Source organism: Mandrillus leucophaeus, unplaced genomic scaffold, assembly GCF_000951045.1.
Source record: "Mandrillus leucophaeus isolate KB7577 unplaced genomic scaffold, Mleu.le_1.0 Scaffold103, whole genome shotgun sequence".
NCBI classification, from domain to species: Eukaryota; Metazoa; Chordata; class Mammalia; order Primates; family Cercopithecidae; genus Mandrillus; species Mandrillus leucophaeus.
The window spans coordinates 467,395-486,415 of record NW_012098432.1 but is presented as its reverse complement, the minus strand read 5'-3'; the positions used below and the strand labels follow the sequence as shown (position 1 = coordinate 486,415).

At 37.6% G+C, this 19,021-nt stretch overlaps 1 protein-coding gene across 5 annotated transcripts in view; it reads left to right on the top strand.

The window, feature by feature from the left end:
• Positions 1-19,021, top strand: part of PTGER3 (prostaglandin E receptor 3 (subtype EP3)) — a 211,258-nt gene that overhangs the window by 68,593 nt on the left and 123,644 nt on the right. The window contains exons 3-4 of one of the 5 annotated variants that reach the window (XM_011977641.1): positions 7,049-7,140; positions 9,673-10,623. The exons of the other annotated variants lie outside the window; for them this stretch is intronic. Of the exons in view, the coding sequence (XP_011833031.1) occupies positions 7,049-7,140; positions 9,673-9,679 (99 nt within the window). The 3' untranslated portion in view covers positions 9,680-10,623. Of the gene's footprint in view, positions 1-7,048; positions 7,141-9,672; positions 10,624-19,021 lie in introns of those variants that run through there. 5 annotated transcript variants of the gene reach the window in all.

Below are 19,021 nucleotides of genomic sequence, written 5' to 3'. Positions count from 1 at the left end.
AAGAAAAAGAAAGAAAGAAAGAAAGAAAGAAAGAAAGAAAGAAAGAAAGAAAGAAAGAAAGAAAGAAAGAAAGAAAGAAAGAAAGAAAAGAAAGGAAGGAAGGAAGGAAGGAAAGAAAAGAAAGGAAAGGAAGGAAAGGAAGAAAAGAAAGAAAAGAAAGAGGAGGGGAGGGGAGAGGAGGAGAGGAAAAGAAAAGAAAAGAAAAGAAAAATGAAACAATATTATGGCTTGGAGTGTGTAGGCTGGAGTTAGACAGTAGATTAAGATCCCAAAAATCAACAACTGGAGGAAATGGAATCCCTTGCCTATTGTCCACCATTATTGGACCCAGCTATTTTCTGCTTGTCATAATTGTGTTTCTATTAACAGTTGTCTATTTTTTTCTCTGTATTGTCAATATAATTTCTTAGCTTAATCATCTTCTTCCTCATGGCTCTGTTCCTGATACGAATCTTCCTTATTTTCTTAAGATTCTCAAGAAAGCAAGTCTCTTCCTTATAAGGTCACTTTTCCTTGACTGGCAAAGTCATAGATCAGTGGCTAACCTGTGGCTTGAGCTTGCACATCTTGTCCAATCAAGTATGCCTAAAATGTACAGAATCTTTGCATAAAATAGGTGACCTGTAGCTGCCCCTTCAGCAGAAGTTGTGGGACAGGGAATTTTCCTTACAAGAACCTGTAGGTGAGGCTAGCATAATAAATGACCTGTCCGTTATGGCCGAAATAGGAATAGCTAATATTTTCTGAGTGCTTACTTTGTGTCATTGTGTCAGATTCTGTTCTAAGTGCTTAATATACATTAACCCCTTTTTTAAAAATTTAAGAGTCAGGGTCTTGATCTGTCACCCAGGCTGGAGTGCATTGGTGCAATCATGGCTCAAATTCCTGGGCTCCAGGAATCCTCCTGCCTAGGTCTCCCAAAGCACTGGGATTACAGACATAATGGGTGGTCTGCATTAACCCTTTAATCCCACCAACAATCTTATAGGGGTAGTTACAACCTTTATTCCCATTCCACCAAGAAGGAAACTGAGGCCCAGCAAGTTGCAGTAACTTACCCAAGGTCACGCAGCTAATAAGTGGTGGAACCAGGATTCCAGCTGGGCAGTATGTTCTAGAGTTTACCCTTCTTCCTGCCTAGGGTTTTTGGCTATCAATCTCCCCAAACTATGTCAAAGTTCCCACTTATTTGAAAGTGGTAACAGTTCTATTTCTCCAATTGCCATCCAGCTCTATCCAATCTTAGTCCAAAAGTGAAACATCCACAATAACCAGCTGTATTTGCTCGCTGCCTTCCACTCTTGCTCATTCAGTCCTGTCTTTGTTCAAGCCGTTCCCCACCCCCTTCCAGTTCTTTTCATGCTCTGCACCTCCTTATGAAACCTTAACTCCCCTCAGTTACTTTTATATTTCCCCTTTCTCTGAATCCTTAAGGCTTCTACAGTCTGTACTATTGTGAGGAGACCAGTATAACTGCATTTAAGGTCTATTATCTTTAGAATATATTTTGATGTTTTAGAAAGAGAAAAACACAGAACCCCCTTAAAAGATGAAGATTCAGAAAGCAGTGCTAGAAGTTACAAAGCCTAGTAACTGTACAATCTCTTTGGATAGTGAGGCTGTAAAAACTCCAAAAGATGAAGTTAAATTGAGGAGATGGTTGTAAGGCATTAGAGGCTTTAATACAGTTTGAGTTGCTCAGAGTCTCATGAAGGAGTGTGAGAATGTTCATTGGAAGGAGAGTCCCTGGCCTACCCACTTTGTTTCCCCAGGCAGTTTGAATCCTGAGAGGAAAGATAAGAAAGGAAGGAAACTTTGGAAAGTAAGAAGGGGAAACGGTTTATTTTTGTTGTTAGTGTGATAGAGCAGGCCCCGGACTAGAAATGATGGCTCACACCCAAAAGACCAGCAAGTAAATAAGGACAGTAGCTAACGTGCCAGCTATACCCATTTTCTCAGAATTCTGCTGAAGTGACAAGTCTATCTGTATTCCCTGTACAGAATAACTAATAAATTTTTTATGAAAGCTATCTTTTTACAACTAAATCATGTATTAGGCACCAAAAGCCTGGTTTCTAGTTCTGGTTCTAGGTCTAGATTTGAGCAAGTCAACTTCACTCAGCTTAAATTTTTTTTTTCACCTATAAAATAGAAATAATATCTACTCACTTATAGACATTGTATGTAAAAACATGTAGAAGAAATCGTTCATTCAAACATCACATAGGAATTAAACCACGTTGTGGCTGACTCTGGTTTAGTCACAGGTTCCATCAACAAACAGAAACACGAAAATCTCTGCTCTTGTGGGGCTCACTGAGTGGTATAATTGGCCCAGCTCACATGTTTTAGTTTCTTAACCCTGCTCAGTTATCCACACTTTTATTTTTTTAAAGAAACAAGCATTTGCTCAATAAGGTATGTCCTAGGGTATTTATGTGGGGATTAAATCTACAAATCTATTACTGGGCCTAGTGATAGAGCAGAAAGAGGAAGCTAGATTCCAGATAGGACTTTGCTACAAGCTCACTTTTTGACTGTAAAAAAAGTGGCTTCGTATCCTCATCTGTAAATAAGAGAGTTGGATTACATCATCTCCAAGGCTCCTCTTAGCTTTAAAATGTGCAGTTTCGTTTACGCCCACAGGGATCACTACTCTCTTGGTGGCTTGGTGCCTAAGAAGAACTTGCCAATGCTCAGAATATAGGCTGCAAATTCTAACAAAGTAGATGATGGTGAACATCACCATCTTATGCTCTGGATTGTGACTATGTGCCATTTTCTATTATTTCTTGTTATTTCAATTGCTTCCCAACTAGGGTACACACTCCTGCAAGGCAGGAATCAAGAAGTGCATTATACATATTATTATCTGGATCAGGAAAGACTCCTTTGATATCAGAAGCCTGGATTTGTATTTCTAAAATTATCTGTATTTTCCCTCTTGAGTAGGTCAAATGCTGCTCCTACTACCTTATATGTTTTGCTTATTAATTTGACCAATTAACTCTATTTTATGTCATGAACAATATAAAATTTAGTTCTACCCTTATCAGAATAATGTGTTCATTCCAGCTTAATGAAGTTTCACTATACTTGCATAAAAAGCAGGGGGAGGTTTGTCAATTCTAGAACTTAATATGCAGTACAGGTATGTCTAGCCTGAGTACTACAATACCAGATGAGAGCATATACCAAAAGTTTCTAAGAGACTAGTTTTATTAGCACAGGAATGAAAAACAATTACAGAATTTGGAGGGAGTGAGGCAGTAGAGTGTGGTTAGGACCCGTGTTCTGGAACTAGACTCCTGGCATTTGAATTCAAACTCTGCCACTCACCTGGAGGTGACCCTAGGCGAGTTACTTTACCTATCTATGCCTCCGTTTCTGCATATCTCAAGTGAAGATGATAAGAGTACCAATTACAAATAATTAAATGAAATATCATTTGTAAAGTGTTTGAACAGTGTCTGACAAAGGGAGAGGACCTTCTAATTCTGGTCAGTTGTTTAGGAGGGAGTTAAAAGGAGAGGAATTAGGAGCATCTGACACTGTATGTCACTTTAAAAAGCTGGTGGTAAAGGAAGGCAAAACATTGGACTGCGCTTGTAGGAAGGAGTAGAGACAAACAGTCAAGCACAGGTGTTCGTGTGTATTGGTTTCCCAAGACAAGGGAAGCCTCCACATATCTGAAAGTGGATGGAAAGGAGCCAGTGGTCAGGAAGTTGGAAGAGGGAGGGGATAGCTATGGGAGCGGGATGACCTGTAACAAGGACTCAATTAATCAGAGGTGAAGAGAGGGAATTCTAGGATAGTTTTCTCTTTGTTCCTTCAAAATCTAGCTAGCTTTATGCCATGTTACGAATCTGGCCTTGAAATTCTGAAGGTGACAGCACAGACCATCATAGTCCTCAGTTATTCAGGATCAAGCAGTGTGGATGGGGATAAATTAGTGAGCTGGTGTGGGTGAGCAGAGATAACTATTAACGACATGATGGAAAGTAGCTATAACCCTGTGGTACAGCTGGGTCATTCTGGAAGGAATGATGCAGACAAACTAGCATAGTGTTCAGCCCACAGAGGCAACATGGCTCTGTGAATACAGGCATCAGGCATCCTCAGCTAAACCATAAACAGCCACAGGGTCTACAAATGAGCCATAGCAGAAGGCCAAACAAATGAGCTATGCTTGTGTAGTCTCCATTTGGTGTCTGTGGCATCTGCATTCACACATCAATCATCTTTCAGAATTGCCATAGGAAAACAATTTAGCCCAAGAGTTAAATTCAAATTGGAAGATCAACACCGACCCTTCCCCCAAGTACACTGATAAATAGTCTGCACCGCCTTAACTGAATTATTTAAAAATATCCTGTAACACAGTTTAGTAAGTAAAGCTGTCTAAATTGAAATCTTTGGGCTCTCACATCCAGAGGGAGGATAAACTTTGCTGGCAGACTGGATATCTTATATACTGGGAAATTTGGGAAGAACGCAACAGAGCTGTAAGTTTAGTTGGAACAAGAACAAGATTTATTTCAGGCAGGAAGATCCTAGGCAGCATGAAGGAAAATCTTTATGGCTGCAAGAGCTGATATGTCTAAGAGAGGCTCATTAGTACCTACTCATTCTTATACTTTCAGGACAGGCCATATTTGGTGTGAACGAAGATCAGGGTACTAAAGGGTTTAAGCATGAAACGAAATTAAAGGCAAAGGGGTTTGGCATCACCTGACATATGGTAGTCTTTATCTTTTAGAAGTGGGAAACTTTCGAAGATATTTATGATTTGCCAAGATTTGCCTTGGAAACAATATGAAGGACATGTTAAGGAGAAGGAAAACTTGGGTCAGAAACAGTAGTAACAAGGCTATTAGTAGATCAAATCATATATAATCTCCAATATACAACAATTTTTAAAAATGGAATTGATTTTTTGGAGCAGTCCATAGCAGAATTGAGAATTACAGAGATTTTTCACAGACCCCCTGTCCCCACATATGCATAGCTTCCTCCATTATCAATGTCCCCTACCAGAGTGGTATATTTATTGCAGTTGATGAATCTACAGTGACACAGCATTATTACCCAAAGTCCATAGTTTCCATTAGGGTTCACTGGGTTTGGAAAAATGTATAATGACATGTCCACTATTATGGAATCGTAGATTAGTTTCAGAGCCCTAAAAATCCTCTGTGCTCCACAGACAATGCCTCTAGGGAAACATATGCTTCAGAACTCTTGGCTCTTGACAAATTACCTTGCAGTGCTTCTTCTTTTAGGTCTTTTTTTTTTTTTTTTTTTTATGTAATCTCCTGCTATTTGCATTGTACAGGTATGTGATATCAAAATTCCTACAGCTGTAATCTGCTTCTAAAGTTTAGCCAACAAATAATGCAAGCCCAAGGGCATTTCCTTAGTTAAAGCGGGCTCTAAATAAGAAACAAGCAGCATAAAAGCAGGAAGAGGAACCTAGTGGTCAGCTAAGGTGAGAACTTATCCTAACCAGATTGTTTCTTAGCAGATGGAGAATCTTCTCACATAGGAGTACAACGGGGGCTTTGAAAGTCTTGCAGAAAAAAAAATGTTAAAAAACCCAAAAACTTGTTTTCCTTTCTCTTCAAAGTCTGACCAGTCTTCCAGAACCATAAAATCTCTGTGCGAATTGCCACTAAACGTTTTCTGTTTGCTGTGGAATAGGTACTGGTCAAAGTGTAACTTCTGCTGCAAAGAAGACATGGCATTTTATGATTCTTCACACAGCACTGCCTGCCTAAAACAGAAATCATCCATTAGCTTAACACAGTTAAGAACTGGAAAACTGTATGTCTGTCTGGACAGCTTGTATAAGGCCACGCCACTTAAGATGGCCATGTTGCTTAAGATAATCTTAATTAAATTTTTGAGAGATAAAATAAAACCTTAGGAAGCCAATTTAAAAAGACTAAAGAAACATTGGATTTTATTTTTTTCTCCTTTCTCTTATAACACATTTTTATGAGGAATTCATTTTATTCTGTCTTTTTCTTAAAGACAATTACTGAGAAATTTATTTAAAAAAAAAAAAGGAATCATTTTTTGGCTGTAACATCCAATGAATTTAGGAGATGTGTAACATGGAGAATGCTGTTGAGGGATGGGCCTCGGGACTGGCTGTGCAGCATTGTCCGTTCAGGCCACAAATGCCTATCCACCATGATTTCTGTGCCAGGCACTGTGGTAGCTGCTGGAGACTCAGTGGTAAGCAAAACCAGGCATGGTTCCTGCTCTTATGAAGCTTATAGCTTAGGTACAATGACACATATTCAATAAATAATCACACACATAACTATACGTTTCATATAACACCAGTTCCTGAAAGAAAAATAATAGTAGATGTCGTATAGTGGGGGACCAGTCCTAGTCAACAGGATGTTCTCCAAGGAAGTGATTCTCCAAGTTGAGATCTATCAGATGAGTAGAAGTTAGCCAGGTGATGAAGAAATGGAAGCATACTCCAGGCAGAAGAAAGTGCAAGTACAAAGGCCCTGAGGTATAAAGGAGGATGACACTGTTCTTAATATTCGAAGATAGCTGGTATAGCCTGAGCACAGAAGACAAAAAAGGCAAAAAGTTTGAAAAGAGGCTGAAGTTGTGTCCTGAGGCCAGATAAAATAGCCCTTGATGTCATGTTAAGAATTCTAGTCTTTATCCCAGAGCAATGGGAAATCACGAAAAATAATCAGCTGGAGGGTAGTTGAATTAGATTTCTCTTCACCAGTCACTTGAGGTCAATGAGTTCTTATTCAGTGTTTAACAAGTGCTGCGATAACTTCCCCAGTCATATCAGACATGGTCTCGGCTCGCAAGTGGTAGTTGATGTCTAAGTGTCGGAGGAAATAAGTGTGAGTCAAAGCTTGGAAGTAGAAATGAGATGGTCCTAGGAAGGTAATATCTAAAACATCCTTATTCATCATAGCCAAAGTGACTTTGATATGCACCTTTTGGTTTTGCTTTTCTTTCAAAATACTCAAAGAAGTGTGCTGTGAAATCCTCTGTCTGTTCACAGATCAGGTACCACACAAACAACTATGCTTCCAGCTCCACCTCCTTACCCTGCCAGTGTTCCTCAACCTTGATGTGGAGTGACCATTTGGAAAGGTGAGATTTAGAAACTGCTGGGATTTACAGCATAGCCTCCTCCCATCTCTCTGTTCTAATCTGAGTTCATGCTACAAAGGCAGACTATCTCTGAGAATTAAAATGCACATTAAACGTATACGTCTGATTAAGAGTACTAGATTCCTTAGAGGAATTGTTGTTTTTAAAACTTTACTTAAGTTTCCTCCAACCAAGAGGTTTTTGAAACTGACTCGAGTCTGATCTTGTGACTGATCAAGTCTCTTGCCATGAAAGAATCTGCAAGTCACTGATTTTTTCATAGTAAGGACAGTTTCCAGGAGCATGTTAAGGCTAAGCTACTCCTATTTTAATTAGGTGTCAGAATCCAGCGTGTTTGCCATATGGCTCATATGGCTAGCACACTCTTAGTTGAACTTTTGATTAGATCTATTTTGAATAAAACATGTACTTCAATGAATGAATACTCTAAAAGGCAGAAGAACTTAATCCCAAATGTCACGTATCAAATTTCGAGCTTTAGCTTCCTCCCTCAAGCACCTCTTTTTAATATTTCTATTAGTGGTTAATTGAGTGGAAAGTCTACTAGGTATTATAGCATTGTGTGATTTTTTTTTTTCTTTTTAAGAAAGACTGTGGAAAGGTTTATTTTTGCAGAGATAGCACACTTGACTTATCGATAAAATGGGTTGAACTCTTCATTTTAGTGAAAAAGCGTGCTCATTTTATTTTATTCTCTGGGTAATGTCAGGTACAGTAACTCCTTTGGTCAGTACAAGTTGTTATAATGGATATGAACATTCAAGCAGCTCAGTTTCTTTAGACATTTATCCTCCCATGGTTGAGGGAACTGAGAGATAATCTCCTGTTTTTCAGGGGAAGAGATGAATGTGTTTTTTCAATAGAGATATATAGTGTGCCACTTAGAAGATAACAACAAGCTGGTTGATTCTAGAAAATAGCTTTAAAAGCAGGAGTCCAATACAATTTTTACTCAACTCACATTTATAATCCTATATCCTTCCCCACATCTATCTATCTATCATCTATCTATCTATCTATCTATCTATCTATCTATCTATCTATCTATCATCTATCTATCTAATCATCTATCTATCTATATGTATATAACACACACACACACACACACACACATACATATGTGCACACTGGGTGCTGTTTTGCTATTAATACAGATTCCCCTAGAAAACAAATGAAGGGAAATTAAGAGAGATACCTTGTTTCCATCTCTTTTTTGGTAGGTTCACTCTAATTCCATTTTTAATTTTTTAAAGTAAATGTTATTATACTTTTGCTCAGTTATAAAAATAAGCCCTGTTCTCTATGGAAACTTTGGAAAATGATGAAAATTAGAAAGAAAAGCAGCTTACTAAACTTTAGTCTCACTAGTCAGTAAAAATTAAGTATCATGTTAGTGTATGTTTTTCTATACTTTTTTTCCTACAGTTCTTACATTTTGTTTTACACATTTATGTTAATATTATGATATACATTTTTTAATCTTGTTCTCATTTTGTTTAGCATAAAATAAGCATTTCTCAGACTATTTGCAAACTATTTGTGAAGCCATTTTAATATTTATATAATAGCCTATCTAAATAATACACTATAGTTTACTTAACCATATGGTCAATTTTGTGGTCAAATTTGCCACACTGATGAAAATATTACTCTATCATTACCCAAGTACTGAAAGGCAGAGGTTTTAAAAAATTGTTTATGTATATGTATTTTACCATAAGGAGACTTTATGGAATAATCAATATGTAATATTTAATATTCTTTAAAGATACATGTAATCAGACTGTTTGCTAAATTAGAGAGATTTAAAATTTCATCGACCATGTGTGATAAAATTTGCTTTACTCTAATTGGCACTGTGTAGTATCTTAAAAAAAATGAACAGAATACTTTAATTTTTTTTTTTTTTTTTTTTTTTTTTTTGAGACGGAGTCTCTCTCTGTCACCAGGCTGGAGTGCAGTGGCATGATCTTGGCTCACTGCAACCTCCGCCTCCCAGATTCAAGCAAATCTCCTGCCTCAGCCTCCCAAGTAGCTAGGACTACAGGCATACGCCACCACGCCGAGCTAATTTTTTTATTAGTAGAGATGGGGTTTCACCATGTTGACCAGGATGGTCTTGGTCTCTTGACCTCATGATCCACTCACCTCGGCCTCCCAAACTGCTGGGATTACAGGCATGAGCCACTGCGTCTGGCCTACTTTGATGTTTTGATAGGAAAATATTCTATTTCCTGGCTCTTTCAGCTTGTATTCTTCTTTATTTCTTTTTAGACTAGAGTTATATACTAATTGAAACTTATTTTTACAACAAAATTATTTGACCACTTATTGTGCCTACAATTGCTTTTTTAAAAATAAAACACATGTAATTACTTCAAATGAGAATGTTTTAAATGTTAAAGCAAACAGATTTATTACTTATATTTTACTCCTCACACCATACACAAAGTTATAAAAAAAAAAATCCCCATCCGTGCTTATTGCATCTTTCTCTCTCTATTCTAACAGACAATGAAAGAACGGAGTCGGACATTTTATTGCAATTCCTGCTTCCCTGAATTTGCGTATTTCTTCCCACCTGACAAGGAGAATTATATTTTGATTTGGATTATTTCTTCATTTTTATCTGTTTATTTTAATGATTGTTTTGTTGGTAATATCCATGGAGATCAACTTTATTATTATTATCCATGTCTCCGAATATTAGATTGGTTTCTTGAATGGCATTTTGAATATACATTTAAGAAGTTGGGAAGAATTTCACAGATGATGATTGGAGGAAAAGTGATGAAAAGAAAGACCTGTGTTCCACGAATTTTCTCCAGCTTCAAACCTTTACATGAGTCTTAACTGAAGTGGACATCTTTACATTTCATGACAGCTTGATTTTACAATATGAGTTTGAAAAATCAGTATAAGTTTACGATGGTGAAAAGTCAACATATTGAGAGCAATAATTCAATTAATAGAATATGAACTTAATGAGATATAAAAGCAAATGAGGGCAGGAGGGAATAGTGACAAAAATATTTGTGCCCAATTATGATTAATGTTTTAGAGATGTTGTGTCCTTGTGGGCTTAGCATGGAACTAAAAGTTTCTGAGTTTCAATTCTGGTTGTGTGTCATTTAGTAACTCAGGAATCTGCTTAATTGTTATTTCTAAGCTTTTGACGACAAAGGAGTGATGCAGCTAAGGGCATCCTTGAAGTGTCATAAAAAACAAATTTGAGATTGGATGATTAGCTGCACAGTTAGAGTGATAAAAAATCCAGGCATGCCTTCTGATTCACCATGATCAAGTCAGGATTTCTTAGTATTTCTTTGCTGGCAGCATATACGAAGGCAAAATTAATAAATAACATAGTTGTTGAATAACAAATTTTGTAACATTTTTATAAAACAAAAGAATCTATTTTGTCTGTATTAAAATAAAAAACTTTGTGGACTTTTAAAAGATATACTTGAGTCATCTAATAGTTTTCAAATGATATGCTTACCTGCTTTTAAATTCAAGCAGCCTTTCTTCTTCTTGTCCTTTTTTTTCTCTTCCTCCCTTTCTTCTGTTCCCTCGTTTACTTAATTCACCACATATTTACTGAGTGTCTCCTCTGTAGGTACCATGCTAAGGGCCATACTTCACCTATACGACATCTTGGGAAGCGATGAAAATATGGTCTCAGAAGTTTTGCCATAGGATCATATGCTGTGACTACATATCATTCCTGCCAACTATAATGACTCAATAGTAGAGTCCTTCTTAAACAGCAGAACCAGTTGTGAATTAGCTACAAAAACCATAACTACTTTCTTCCAAATCTATACTTAAAATGGTCTTAACTAGCACAAAGCTGATGCTCTACACAATCCCTTTACTTAAGTTTAAATTCAGTGAATTTTACTGAGTACATAGTATTTGCCAACATCGGAAGAATGTCCATTCTTCTGTTACCGCTGTCTGTTCCTCATTCATCTGTGTGACTAGCTGTCATCTATTCACAGTTTTATTTTTACAAAAGATGGTACAGTTTATAGAGGGCTTAACCAATTTTTCATAACTAATATAAGTAAGAATTCAAATTCAGGTTCGAGTTTTTAAAATTCCAGGTGTACTGTTCCTTCTTACAGCACAATGGAATGAAAGATTTGCTGCAATTATATTCTGTTTACGAGACAAAGTGATGTGGTAACAGAGGTATGAGTTTTGGAATCAAACTTGGATTTAAATCTGGCTGTGCCACTCACAAGCTCTGTGACTCTGAGAAAGTTAGTTTCATTGGATCTCAGTAAATTAATCTATAAATTGAAGATAATAGTACTTACCTGTAGGGTAATTGTAATAACGTGCATAAAATGAGTATTGCACGATAGATCCTCAGAAAGTATTTACTATGATTGATTCTTTACTCAGACTTATTTCTACCTATTTAATATGAATCTCAGTTTCAACTACAAACTGACTTCCTGACTGTGTGGATTTAAATGTCATGAACGGAATCAACTCCAACCATCCTTTGGATGCTATACTTGTTTATAAGACGTCATGATAATTTTTGTCCATGCAAAACCTACCCACCTCCCACATGTTCAGATCTCACCTTATCCTTAGGCCTTGAATACTTTAAGTATTTTTGTTTTTTCCTTACCTCTGTCTGCAACTTTGAAGCTACGTAGTACCCATTTTGACTATTGTATTGTACTATTCCTTAAATATTTCCGTTGTGTATGTCTCTTTCCATGTGACAAAACTGTAATTCATGGTGGACAGGACTCATTTCTTAATTTTTTCCATAGGTCTCTTGGCACTAGTGTAGTGTTTGACCCTAGAAAGATGTTACTAATTAAGTAAATTGTCAGCAAAGGTAACATGTACAAGATTAACATAAGTGAACATAATAGCTTTTTGTTTTTATGTTATTGTTCATGTTATTGGTTTTTGTCATTTCACGTTAAACTTTCCTGGTTTAAAAATGTCTACATCCAGGGAGAATAATCACAAGAAGTGTTTTTTGTTTGTCTGTTTAAGACAGAGTCTTACTCTGTAGCCCAGGCTGGAGTGCAATGGCGTGATCTCGGGTCACTGCAACCTTGGTCTCCCTAGTTCAAGCAATTCTCCTGCCTCAGCCTCCTGAGTAGCTGGGATTACAGGCACCCACCACCACTCCCAGCTAATTTTTGTATTTTTAGTAGAGATGGGGTTTCACCATGTTGGCCAGGCTGGTCTCAAACCCCTAACCTTAAGTGATCCACTCACCTCAACCCCCCAAAGTGCTGGGATTACAGGTGTGAGCCACCATACCCAGCCCACATGAAGTTTTATATAACATGTTTATTAAAGGTTTTTTTGGTTCAAGTAATAAGTAATAAAATAATTAGAAAAGTTAGAAAAATAATGACTATTTGGCAAAAATATTTCTCATACAATGAGAAATTATCTTTGTCCAATTAGTTTAAAATCTAATGTAGGGAAACTATATATCTATATATACATATCAGTACATATATGTATATATGAGATACTTTAAAAAATAGACTTTAGTTTTTAGAGTAGTTTTAGTTTCATAGCAAAACTGAGCAGGTACAGAGAACATTTTTGTTTACAATCTGCACAAATGTATCCATTGTGTACTAAATTCATTGAAAATAATGTCATGCTACATGTGTACTCAAATACACTGGGTTGTAATTCAGCAACCCAGACTTGGTTTTTAACACCAACTTGGTTTTTAACAAGTACCGTCATCTTCATTTTCAATAAACACAAATTCTCATCATTATGTAACAAGGTTATAATGAAGATAGAACTAACCCTCAAAATAAAGTAAGATCCTTAAGAACTTTGCCCCCAAAAAAAGTTACTTGTGAAGAACTGATGCTTGATCTACAGTTTTATTGTAATTGTAGTAACTACTGTAAAGCTCTGTGGGATACATACGTGAAACAAACATACAACATTAATATGCTTTAAGTGAGCTATGTAGACCTGAGTCTTGACTATACATATAATATATTCCATGTACTTTAAAACTTACAGCTTTTGCATTGGAAGAAATGAACTGCTGCCTACTCCAGCCCCCATCGTATTGCAGCATTAGTGCTTTCATTCAGCATCAGTGCAACCCAGTGTAAAAGAAAACAAACAAACAAATTTAAAAAAAACTCAGCTGTGCTGTTCCCAAGAGAGGTTGGACCAGGGTAATGTAAAGAGGCGTGCCAAGCCATGCCAAGATCTATTAGCTAGGAATAGGTAAAAGAACAGAGAATATTGTGTTTAGAAGGGCTTTGGCTTCCGTCAGAAGGTATATTTATCTAAGTTCTCCCAAGGAGGGAAGAGAAAAATAGAGTCATTATCTTTTACACAATAAAATATATCCACAGAATATATGAAAATTCAGGCAGTGTTAGCTTGGGTCTGTGTTTTTAGTATCTATAAGAATAATTTTCAAAAATTAAACACAATATAATAAAAGTTATAAGGAAATCAGACGAACTAAGAGAAAAAGCTTTTCAACATCCTTAGTAATTGGAAGCACATTTCAAAGAAATCTGTTCTTAAGATAATTGTCACTATGAAAGTATCTTAAGGATCTGTATAAAATATATACTTCTCATTATATTTTTAGTTATGGCTACAGAAGTGTTTAACTGTCATCTTAAAAATATCTGTCCTCATATTTTTTATTAATACAGGCTTTTACGATCTTATTAATTCAAAATATTTCTAGGCTCATCCTAGATTTTCTACAGCTTTATTTTCATTATCTGAATTTTTTTTACTTTAAAAGAGTGTGTACAATAAATATTTTTAAAAACTTCTGTATTTTTATTTAAATACTCAAACACATTGTAAGCTATTGTGGCCAGGACTTAAAGCACCTACAGAGAACCTATAGAGTCTAGCACAGTCAGTACTAAGCACATAGAAATTGCTCAATAAAAATGTGATGAATAGTCTCAGTGGACCAGACTATAATATAAATGAATGATGCCTAAGACAAGTAGGTGATATACACTGTGAGTAATGGTGGCATTTAGTTGGCAGCTGATTCTCTATTTACATTTCTTTTTTGATATTATGCCATTTTGGTCTTTAAATTTAAGTAGTACAAGGAAGTCTTTTTTTAGACTTCTTGAAGAAAACAGCTGTATTTTTTTTAACATGGCATGACTGCTGTTAAGAAAAACTGTAAATTAGTTCAATCATTGTGGAAGACAGTATAGAAATTCCTCAAGGATCTAGAACCAGAAATACCACTTGTCCCAGTAATCCTATGACTGGGTATATACCCCCCAAAATAGAAATCATTCTACTATAAAGACACATGAACATGTATGATTATTGCAGCACTATTTCAAATAGCAAAGACATGGAACCAACACAAATGCCCATCAGTGATAGACTGGATAAAGAAAATGTGGTACATATATACCACGGAATACTATGCAGTCATAAAAGGGAATGAGATCATGTGCTTTGCAGGGACATGAATGACGCTGGAAGCTATCATCCTCAGCAAACTAACACAGGAACAGAAAACCAAACACCACATGTTTTCACTCATAGGAACAGAAAACCAAACACCACATGTTCTCACTCGTAAGTGGGAGCTGAACATTGAGAACACATGGACACAGAGAGGGGAACAACATACACCAGGGACTGTTGGGGAGTCGGCGGTGAGGGGAGGGAACTCAGAGGACAGGTCAATAGGTGCAGCAAATCACCATGGCACATGTACACCTATGTAACAAACCTGCACGTTCTGTGCATGTATTCTGTTTTTTTTTTTTAAGAAGAAATAAAGAGCAAAATGTAAACAATGGAAAAAATAGATAAATACAAGCCCGCATATTGAATAACTTCTTTCTTTATATTCATTTTTTAGAATTTTTCATTTCTATAGGTTTTGGGGGATCAACTGTTATTTGGTTACATGAGTAAGTTCTTTAGTGGTGATTCGTGAGATTTTGGTGCACCCATCACCTGAGCAGTATACACTGAAATAACTTATTTTAGCCAGTTATCTAATTTCTTACCTTGGCAGAGGAGCTGAATTTTAACTTTACACCTACAGGCAGATGAAGGTATTGCAGAAGATATATAGCCTGTACAATAAAATAAACATAATTTGTACACATGAGAACAGGAGAAAATATTTTATTACTTCTTTGAGCAAAGTATAGTTTTCTCTTTACAGAAATAAGTACACCAGGGCCTTAGTAAATGAATGACAGTTTTCAGTTTATTTCCAGATAAAAGTTGGTGATTTCTAATTATGGTTTTAATCAGTTTATTGATTTAACCTAAAACTCAAATGCTAAATCTCTTTGGATGCATTGGAATTACATAAGAAATATTTATGGAGCATTACTTTGAGAAAGTAGCAAAAAATAAATTCCAAGTGCATATGAAAAACCTGAGAACTTAAGTAACAAGCTCTGAAATCCTATGGTCCTGGAAGAGCAGAAGAAAATACACACTAAACCACAGAACAATGAAAAATACAGGATAAAGCAAAAGTAAAGCAGAGAGGAATGTAAATTTGTCACAAAACTGGACAAAGGATAATTTAGTAAGAGGTGCTCCATAAACACTTGCTGCTTGTTGTGGTGGTGGGAGGAAGATGCTGCTGGTAAAGAATAAGACATAGGTATTCAAGTAAAATTAGCTAAATGTCATACTAAGTATAGAGGGAATGGGGAAAAGATAGTATATAGTCTTAAAGAAACTTTTGAAAAAGTAAGAAAAATACAAGATTGAGTTAATCTCCTTTCTCTGTATCTAATCATCCTGTAAGTTCCATTAGTTCTACAAGTATTTCTCAATTCTGCCCCTCCGTTTTCGCTGGCATGGTCTACATCTAGGTCTCCACCATTTCCCATCTGCATTGCTTCAGTAACAGGTGTCTTGCTTCTGATCTTGGCCCCTCCATCCATTTTCCACACCTGCTGCCAGAGTTATATTTTGTTAATAAAATGAAAATCTGTTTTATTTTCTTTTTTAAACATCTTTAATATTTTCCTGTGAGTTTCAGGATAAAGTTAAAATAACCAAACTTAGTCCACAGAGCTTTCTACAACCTAGTCCCTGCAAGGCTCTGATTTTTTTTTTTTTACATCCACCTGGCTTTATAGCAATGCCTACCTGCTCTCTCATGTCTCTGTGCTTTGCATATGCTGTTCTAACTACATTGGATACTCCCTTCTCCCTTTCTCTATGTGACTAACCCTCACTCATCTTTCATATTTCAACAGAAGTACCACTTCCTTCAAGAAGCCTCCTTCCTTTAGAAAACATTTTTCTGTGTTTAATTTGTTGGTTTATTTGTCCATCTTCTTTGCTATCGAAGATGGGAACCATATTTCTCACTTCCTCGTCTAGTGTGTCTATCACAGTATATGACATAGAGCCGGTACAAACAAATTCTTGCTGGAGAAAGAAAGAATGGAAAGAAGAGATGCAAAAATCAACTATGAAAGTTTGAGCAAAAATAATAATTCAAGATAATTCAAGACTGAAACCATCCTTTTGTTACTTAAAACCAGTAATTAGTCACATTTTCTGAATGATCGCTTGATATGGTTTGGCTGTGTCCCCACCCAAATCTCATCTTGAATTGTAGCTCCCATAATTCCCACCTGTCATGAGAGGGACCCACTGGGAAGTAATTGAATAATGGGAGTGGGTCTTTCCTGTCTGTTCTCCTGATAGTGAATACATCTCACAAGATCTGACGGTTTTACAAAGGGGAGTTCACCTGCACATGCTGTCTTTCCTGCTGCCATGTAAGACATGACTTTGCTCCTCATTCACCTCCCACCATGATTGTGAGGCCTCCCCAGTTATGTGGAGCTGTGAGTCAATTGAACCTCTTTCCTTTATAGGTTGCCCATTTTAGCTAGTTTTTGTTGGCAGTGTGGGAACAGACTGATACAGTAAATTGAGTGTTGCCACAAAGGGCACCTGAGAATGTGGAAACAACTTTGGAACTGGGTGATAGGTGAAGGTTGAAACAGTGTGCAGGGCTCAGAAGATAGGACAATGTGGGAAAATTTGGAACTTCCTAGAGAATTGGAGGGCTCAGAGGACAGAAAGATGTGGGAAAGTCTGGAACTTCCTAGAGACTTGTTGAAAGGCTTTGGCCAAAATGCTGGCAGTGATGTGGACAATAAAGTTCAGGCTGACATGGTCTCAGATGGAGATAAGGAACTTGTTGGGAACTGGAACAAAGGTGACTCTTGCTGTGCTTTAGCAAAGAGACTGGTGGCTTTTAGCCTCTGCCCTAGATATATGTGGAACTTTGAACTTGAGAGAGATGCTTTGGGATATCTGGTGGAAGAAATTTCTAGGTAACAAAACGTTCAAGAGGAAGTGAAGCATTAAAGTTTGGAAAATTTGCAGACTGACCATGCAAAGGAAAAGAAAAACCCATTTTCTGGGGAGAAATTCAAGCCTGCCACAGAAATTTGCATAAGTAATCAGGAGCCCAACGTGAATCACCAAGACAATGGAAAAAATGTCTCCAAGGCATGTTGGAGACCTTCCTGGCAGCCCCTCCATTGGAGGCCTGGAGGATTAGGAGGGAAAAATGGATTCCTGGGCCCCCCCTGCTGTGTGCAGCCTAGGGGCTTGGTGCTCTGCGGCTGCTCCAGCCATGGCTAGAGGGAGCCAAGGTACCATTCAGGCAGTGGCTTCGGAGAGTGCTGGCCCTGGGCCTTGGCAGTTTCCACACAGTGTTGGGCTTGCAGGTGCACAGAGGCCAGGAATTGGAGTTTGGGCGCCTCTTCCTGGATTTCAGAGGATGTGTGCAGATGCCTGGATATCCAGAGATTTGCTGCAGGATCAGGGCCCTTGTGGAGGCCCTTACTGGGTCAGGGCCCAGTAAGGAGGGGAGATGTGAGGTTGGAACCCCCATGCAGAGTCCCCACTGAGACACTGGCTAGTAGAGTCATGGGAGGAGGGCTGCCATCCTGCAGACCCCAGAATATGTGTCTGCCAAAGGCTTGTGTGGTGTGGTGTGCCTGGAAAAACCTCAGATACTAAATGCCAGCCCATGAAATCAGTCAGGAGGACGGCTGTACCCTGCAAAACCAGAGGGACAGAGCTGTCCCAGATTATGAGAACCCACCTCTTGCATCAGGGTGACCTGGATGTGAGACATGCAGTCAAAGGAGATCATTTTGGAGCTTTAAGATTTGACTGTCTCACTGAAATTCAGACTTGCATGGGGCCTGTAGCCCCTTCTTTTTGGTCAATTTCTCCCATTTGGAATAGCTGTATTTACCAAATGCCTGTACCCCTATTGTATCTAGGAAGTAACTAACTTGGTTTTGATTTTACAGGCTCCTAGGCACAAGGGACTTGCCTTGTCTCAGATGAAACTTTGGACTGCAGACTTTTGAGTTAATGCTGAAATGAGTTAAGATTTTGGGAAAGTGTTGGGAAGGCATGATTGTTTTTGAAATGAGAGGGCATAGATTTGGGAGAGGTCAAGAGTGGAATGATATGATTTGGCTGTGTCACCACCCAAATCTCATCTCGAGTTGTAGCTCCCATATTTCCCATGTGTTGTGAGAGGGACCTGAGGGGAGGTAATTGAATCATGGGGGCAGGTCTTTCCTGTTCTGTTCTCATGATAGTGAATAAGTTTCATGAGATCTGATGGTTTTATAAAGGCGAGTTCCCTTGCACACACTCTCTTGCCTCCCACCATGTAAGACATTACTTTGCTCCTCATTCACCTTCCACCATGAAGTGTAAGGCTTCCCCAGACATATGGAACTATGAGTCAATTGAACCTCTTTTTTTTTATAGATTGCCCAGTCTCAGGTATGTCTTTGTTGGCAGTGAGGGAACA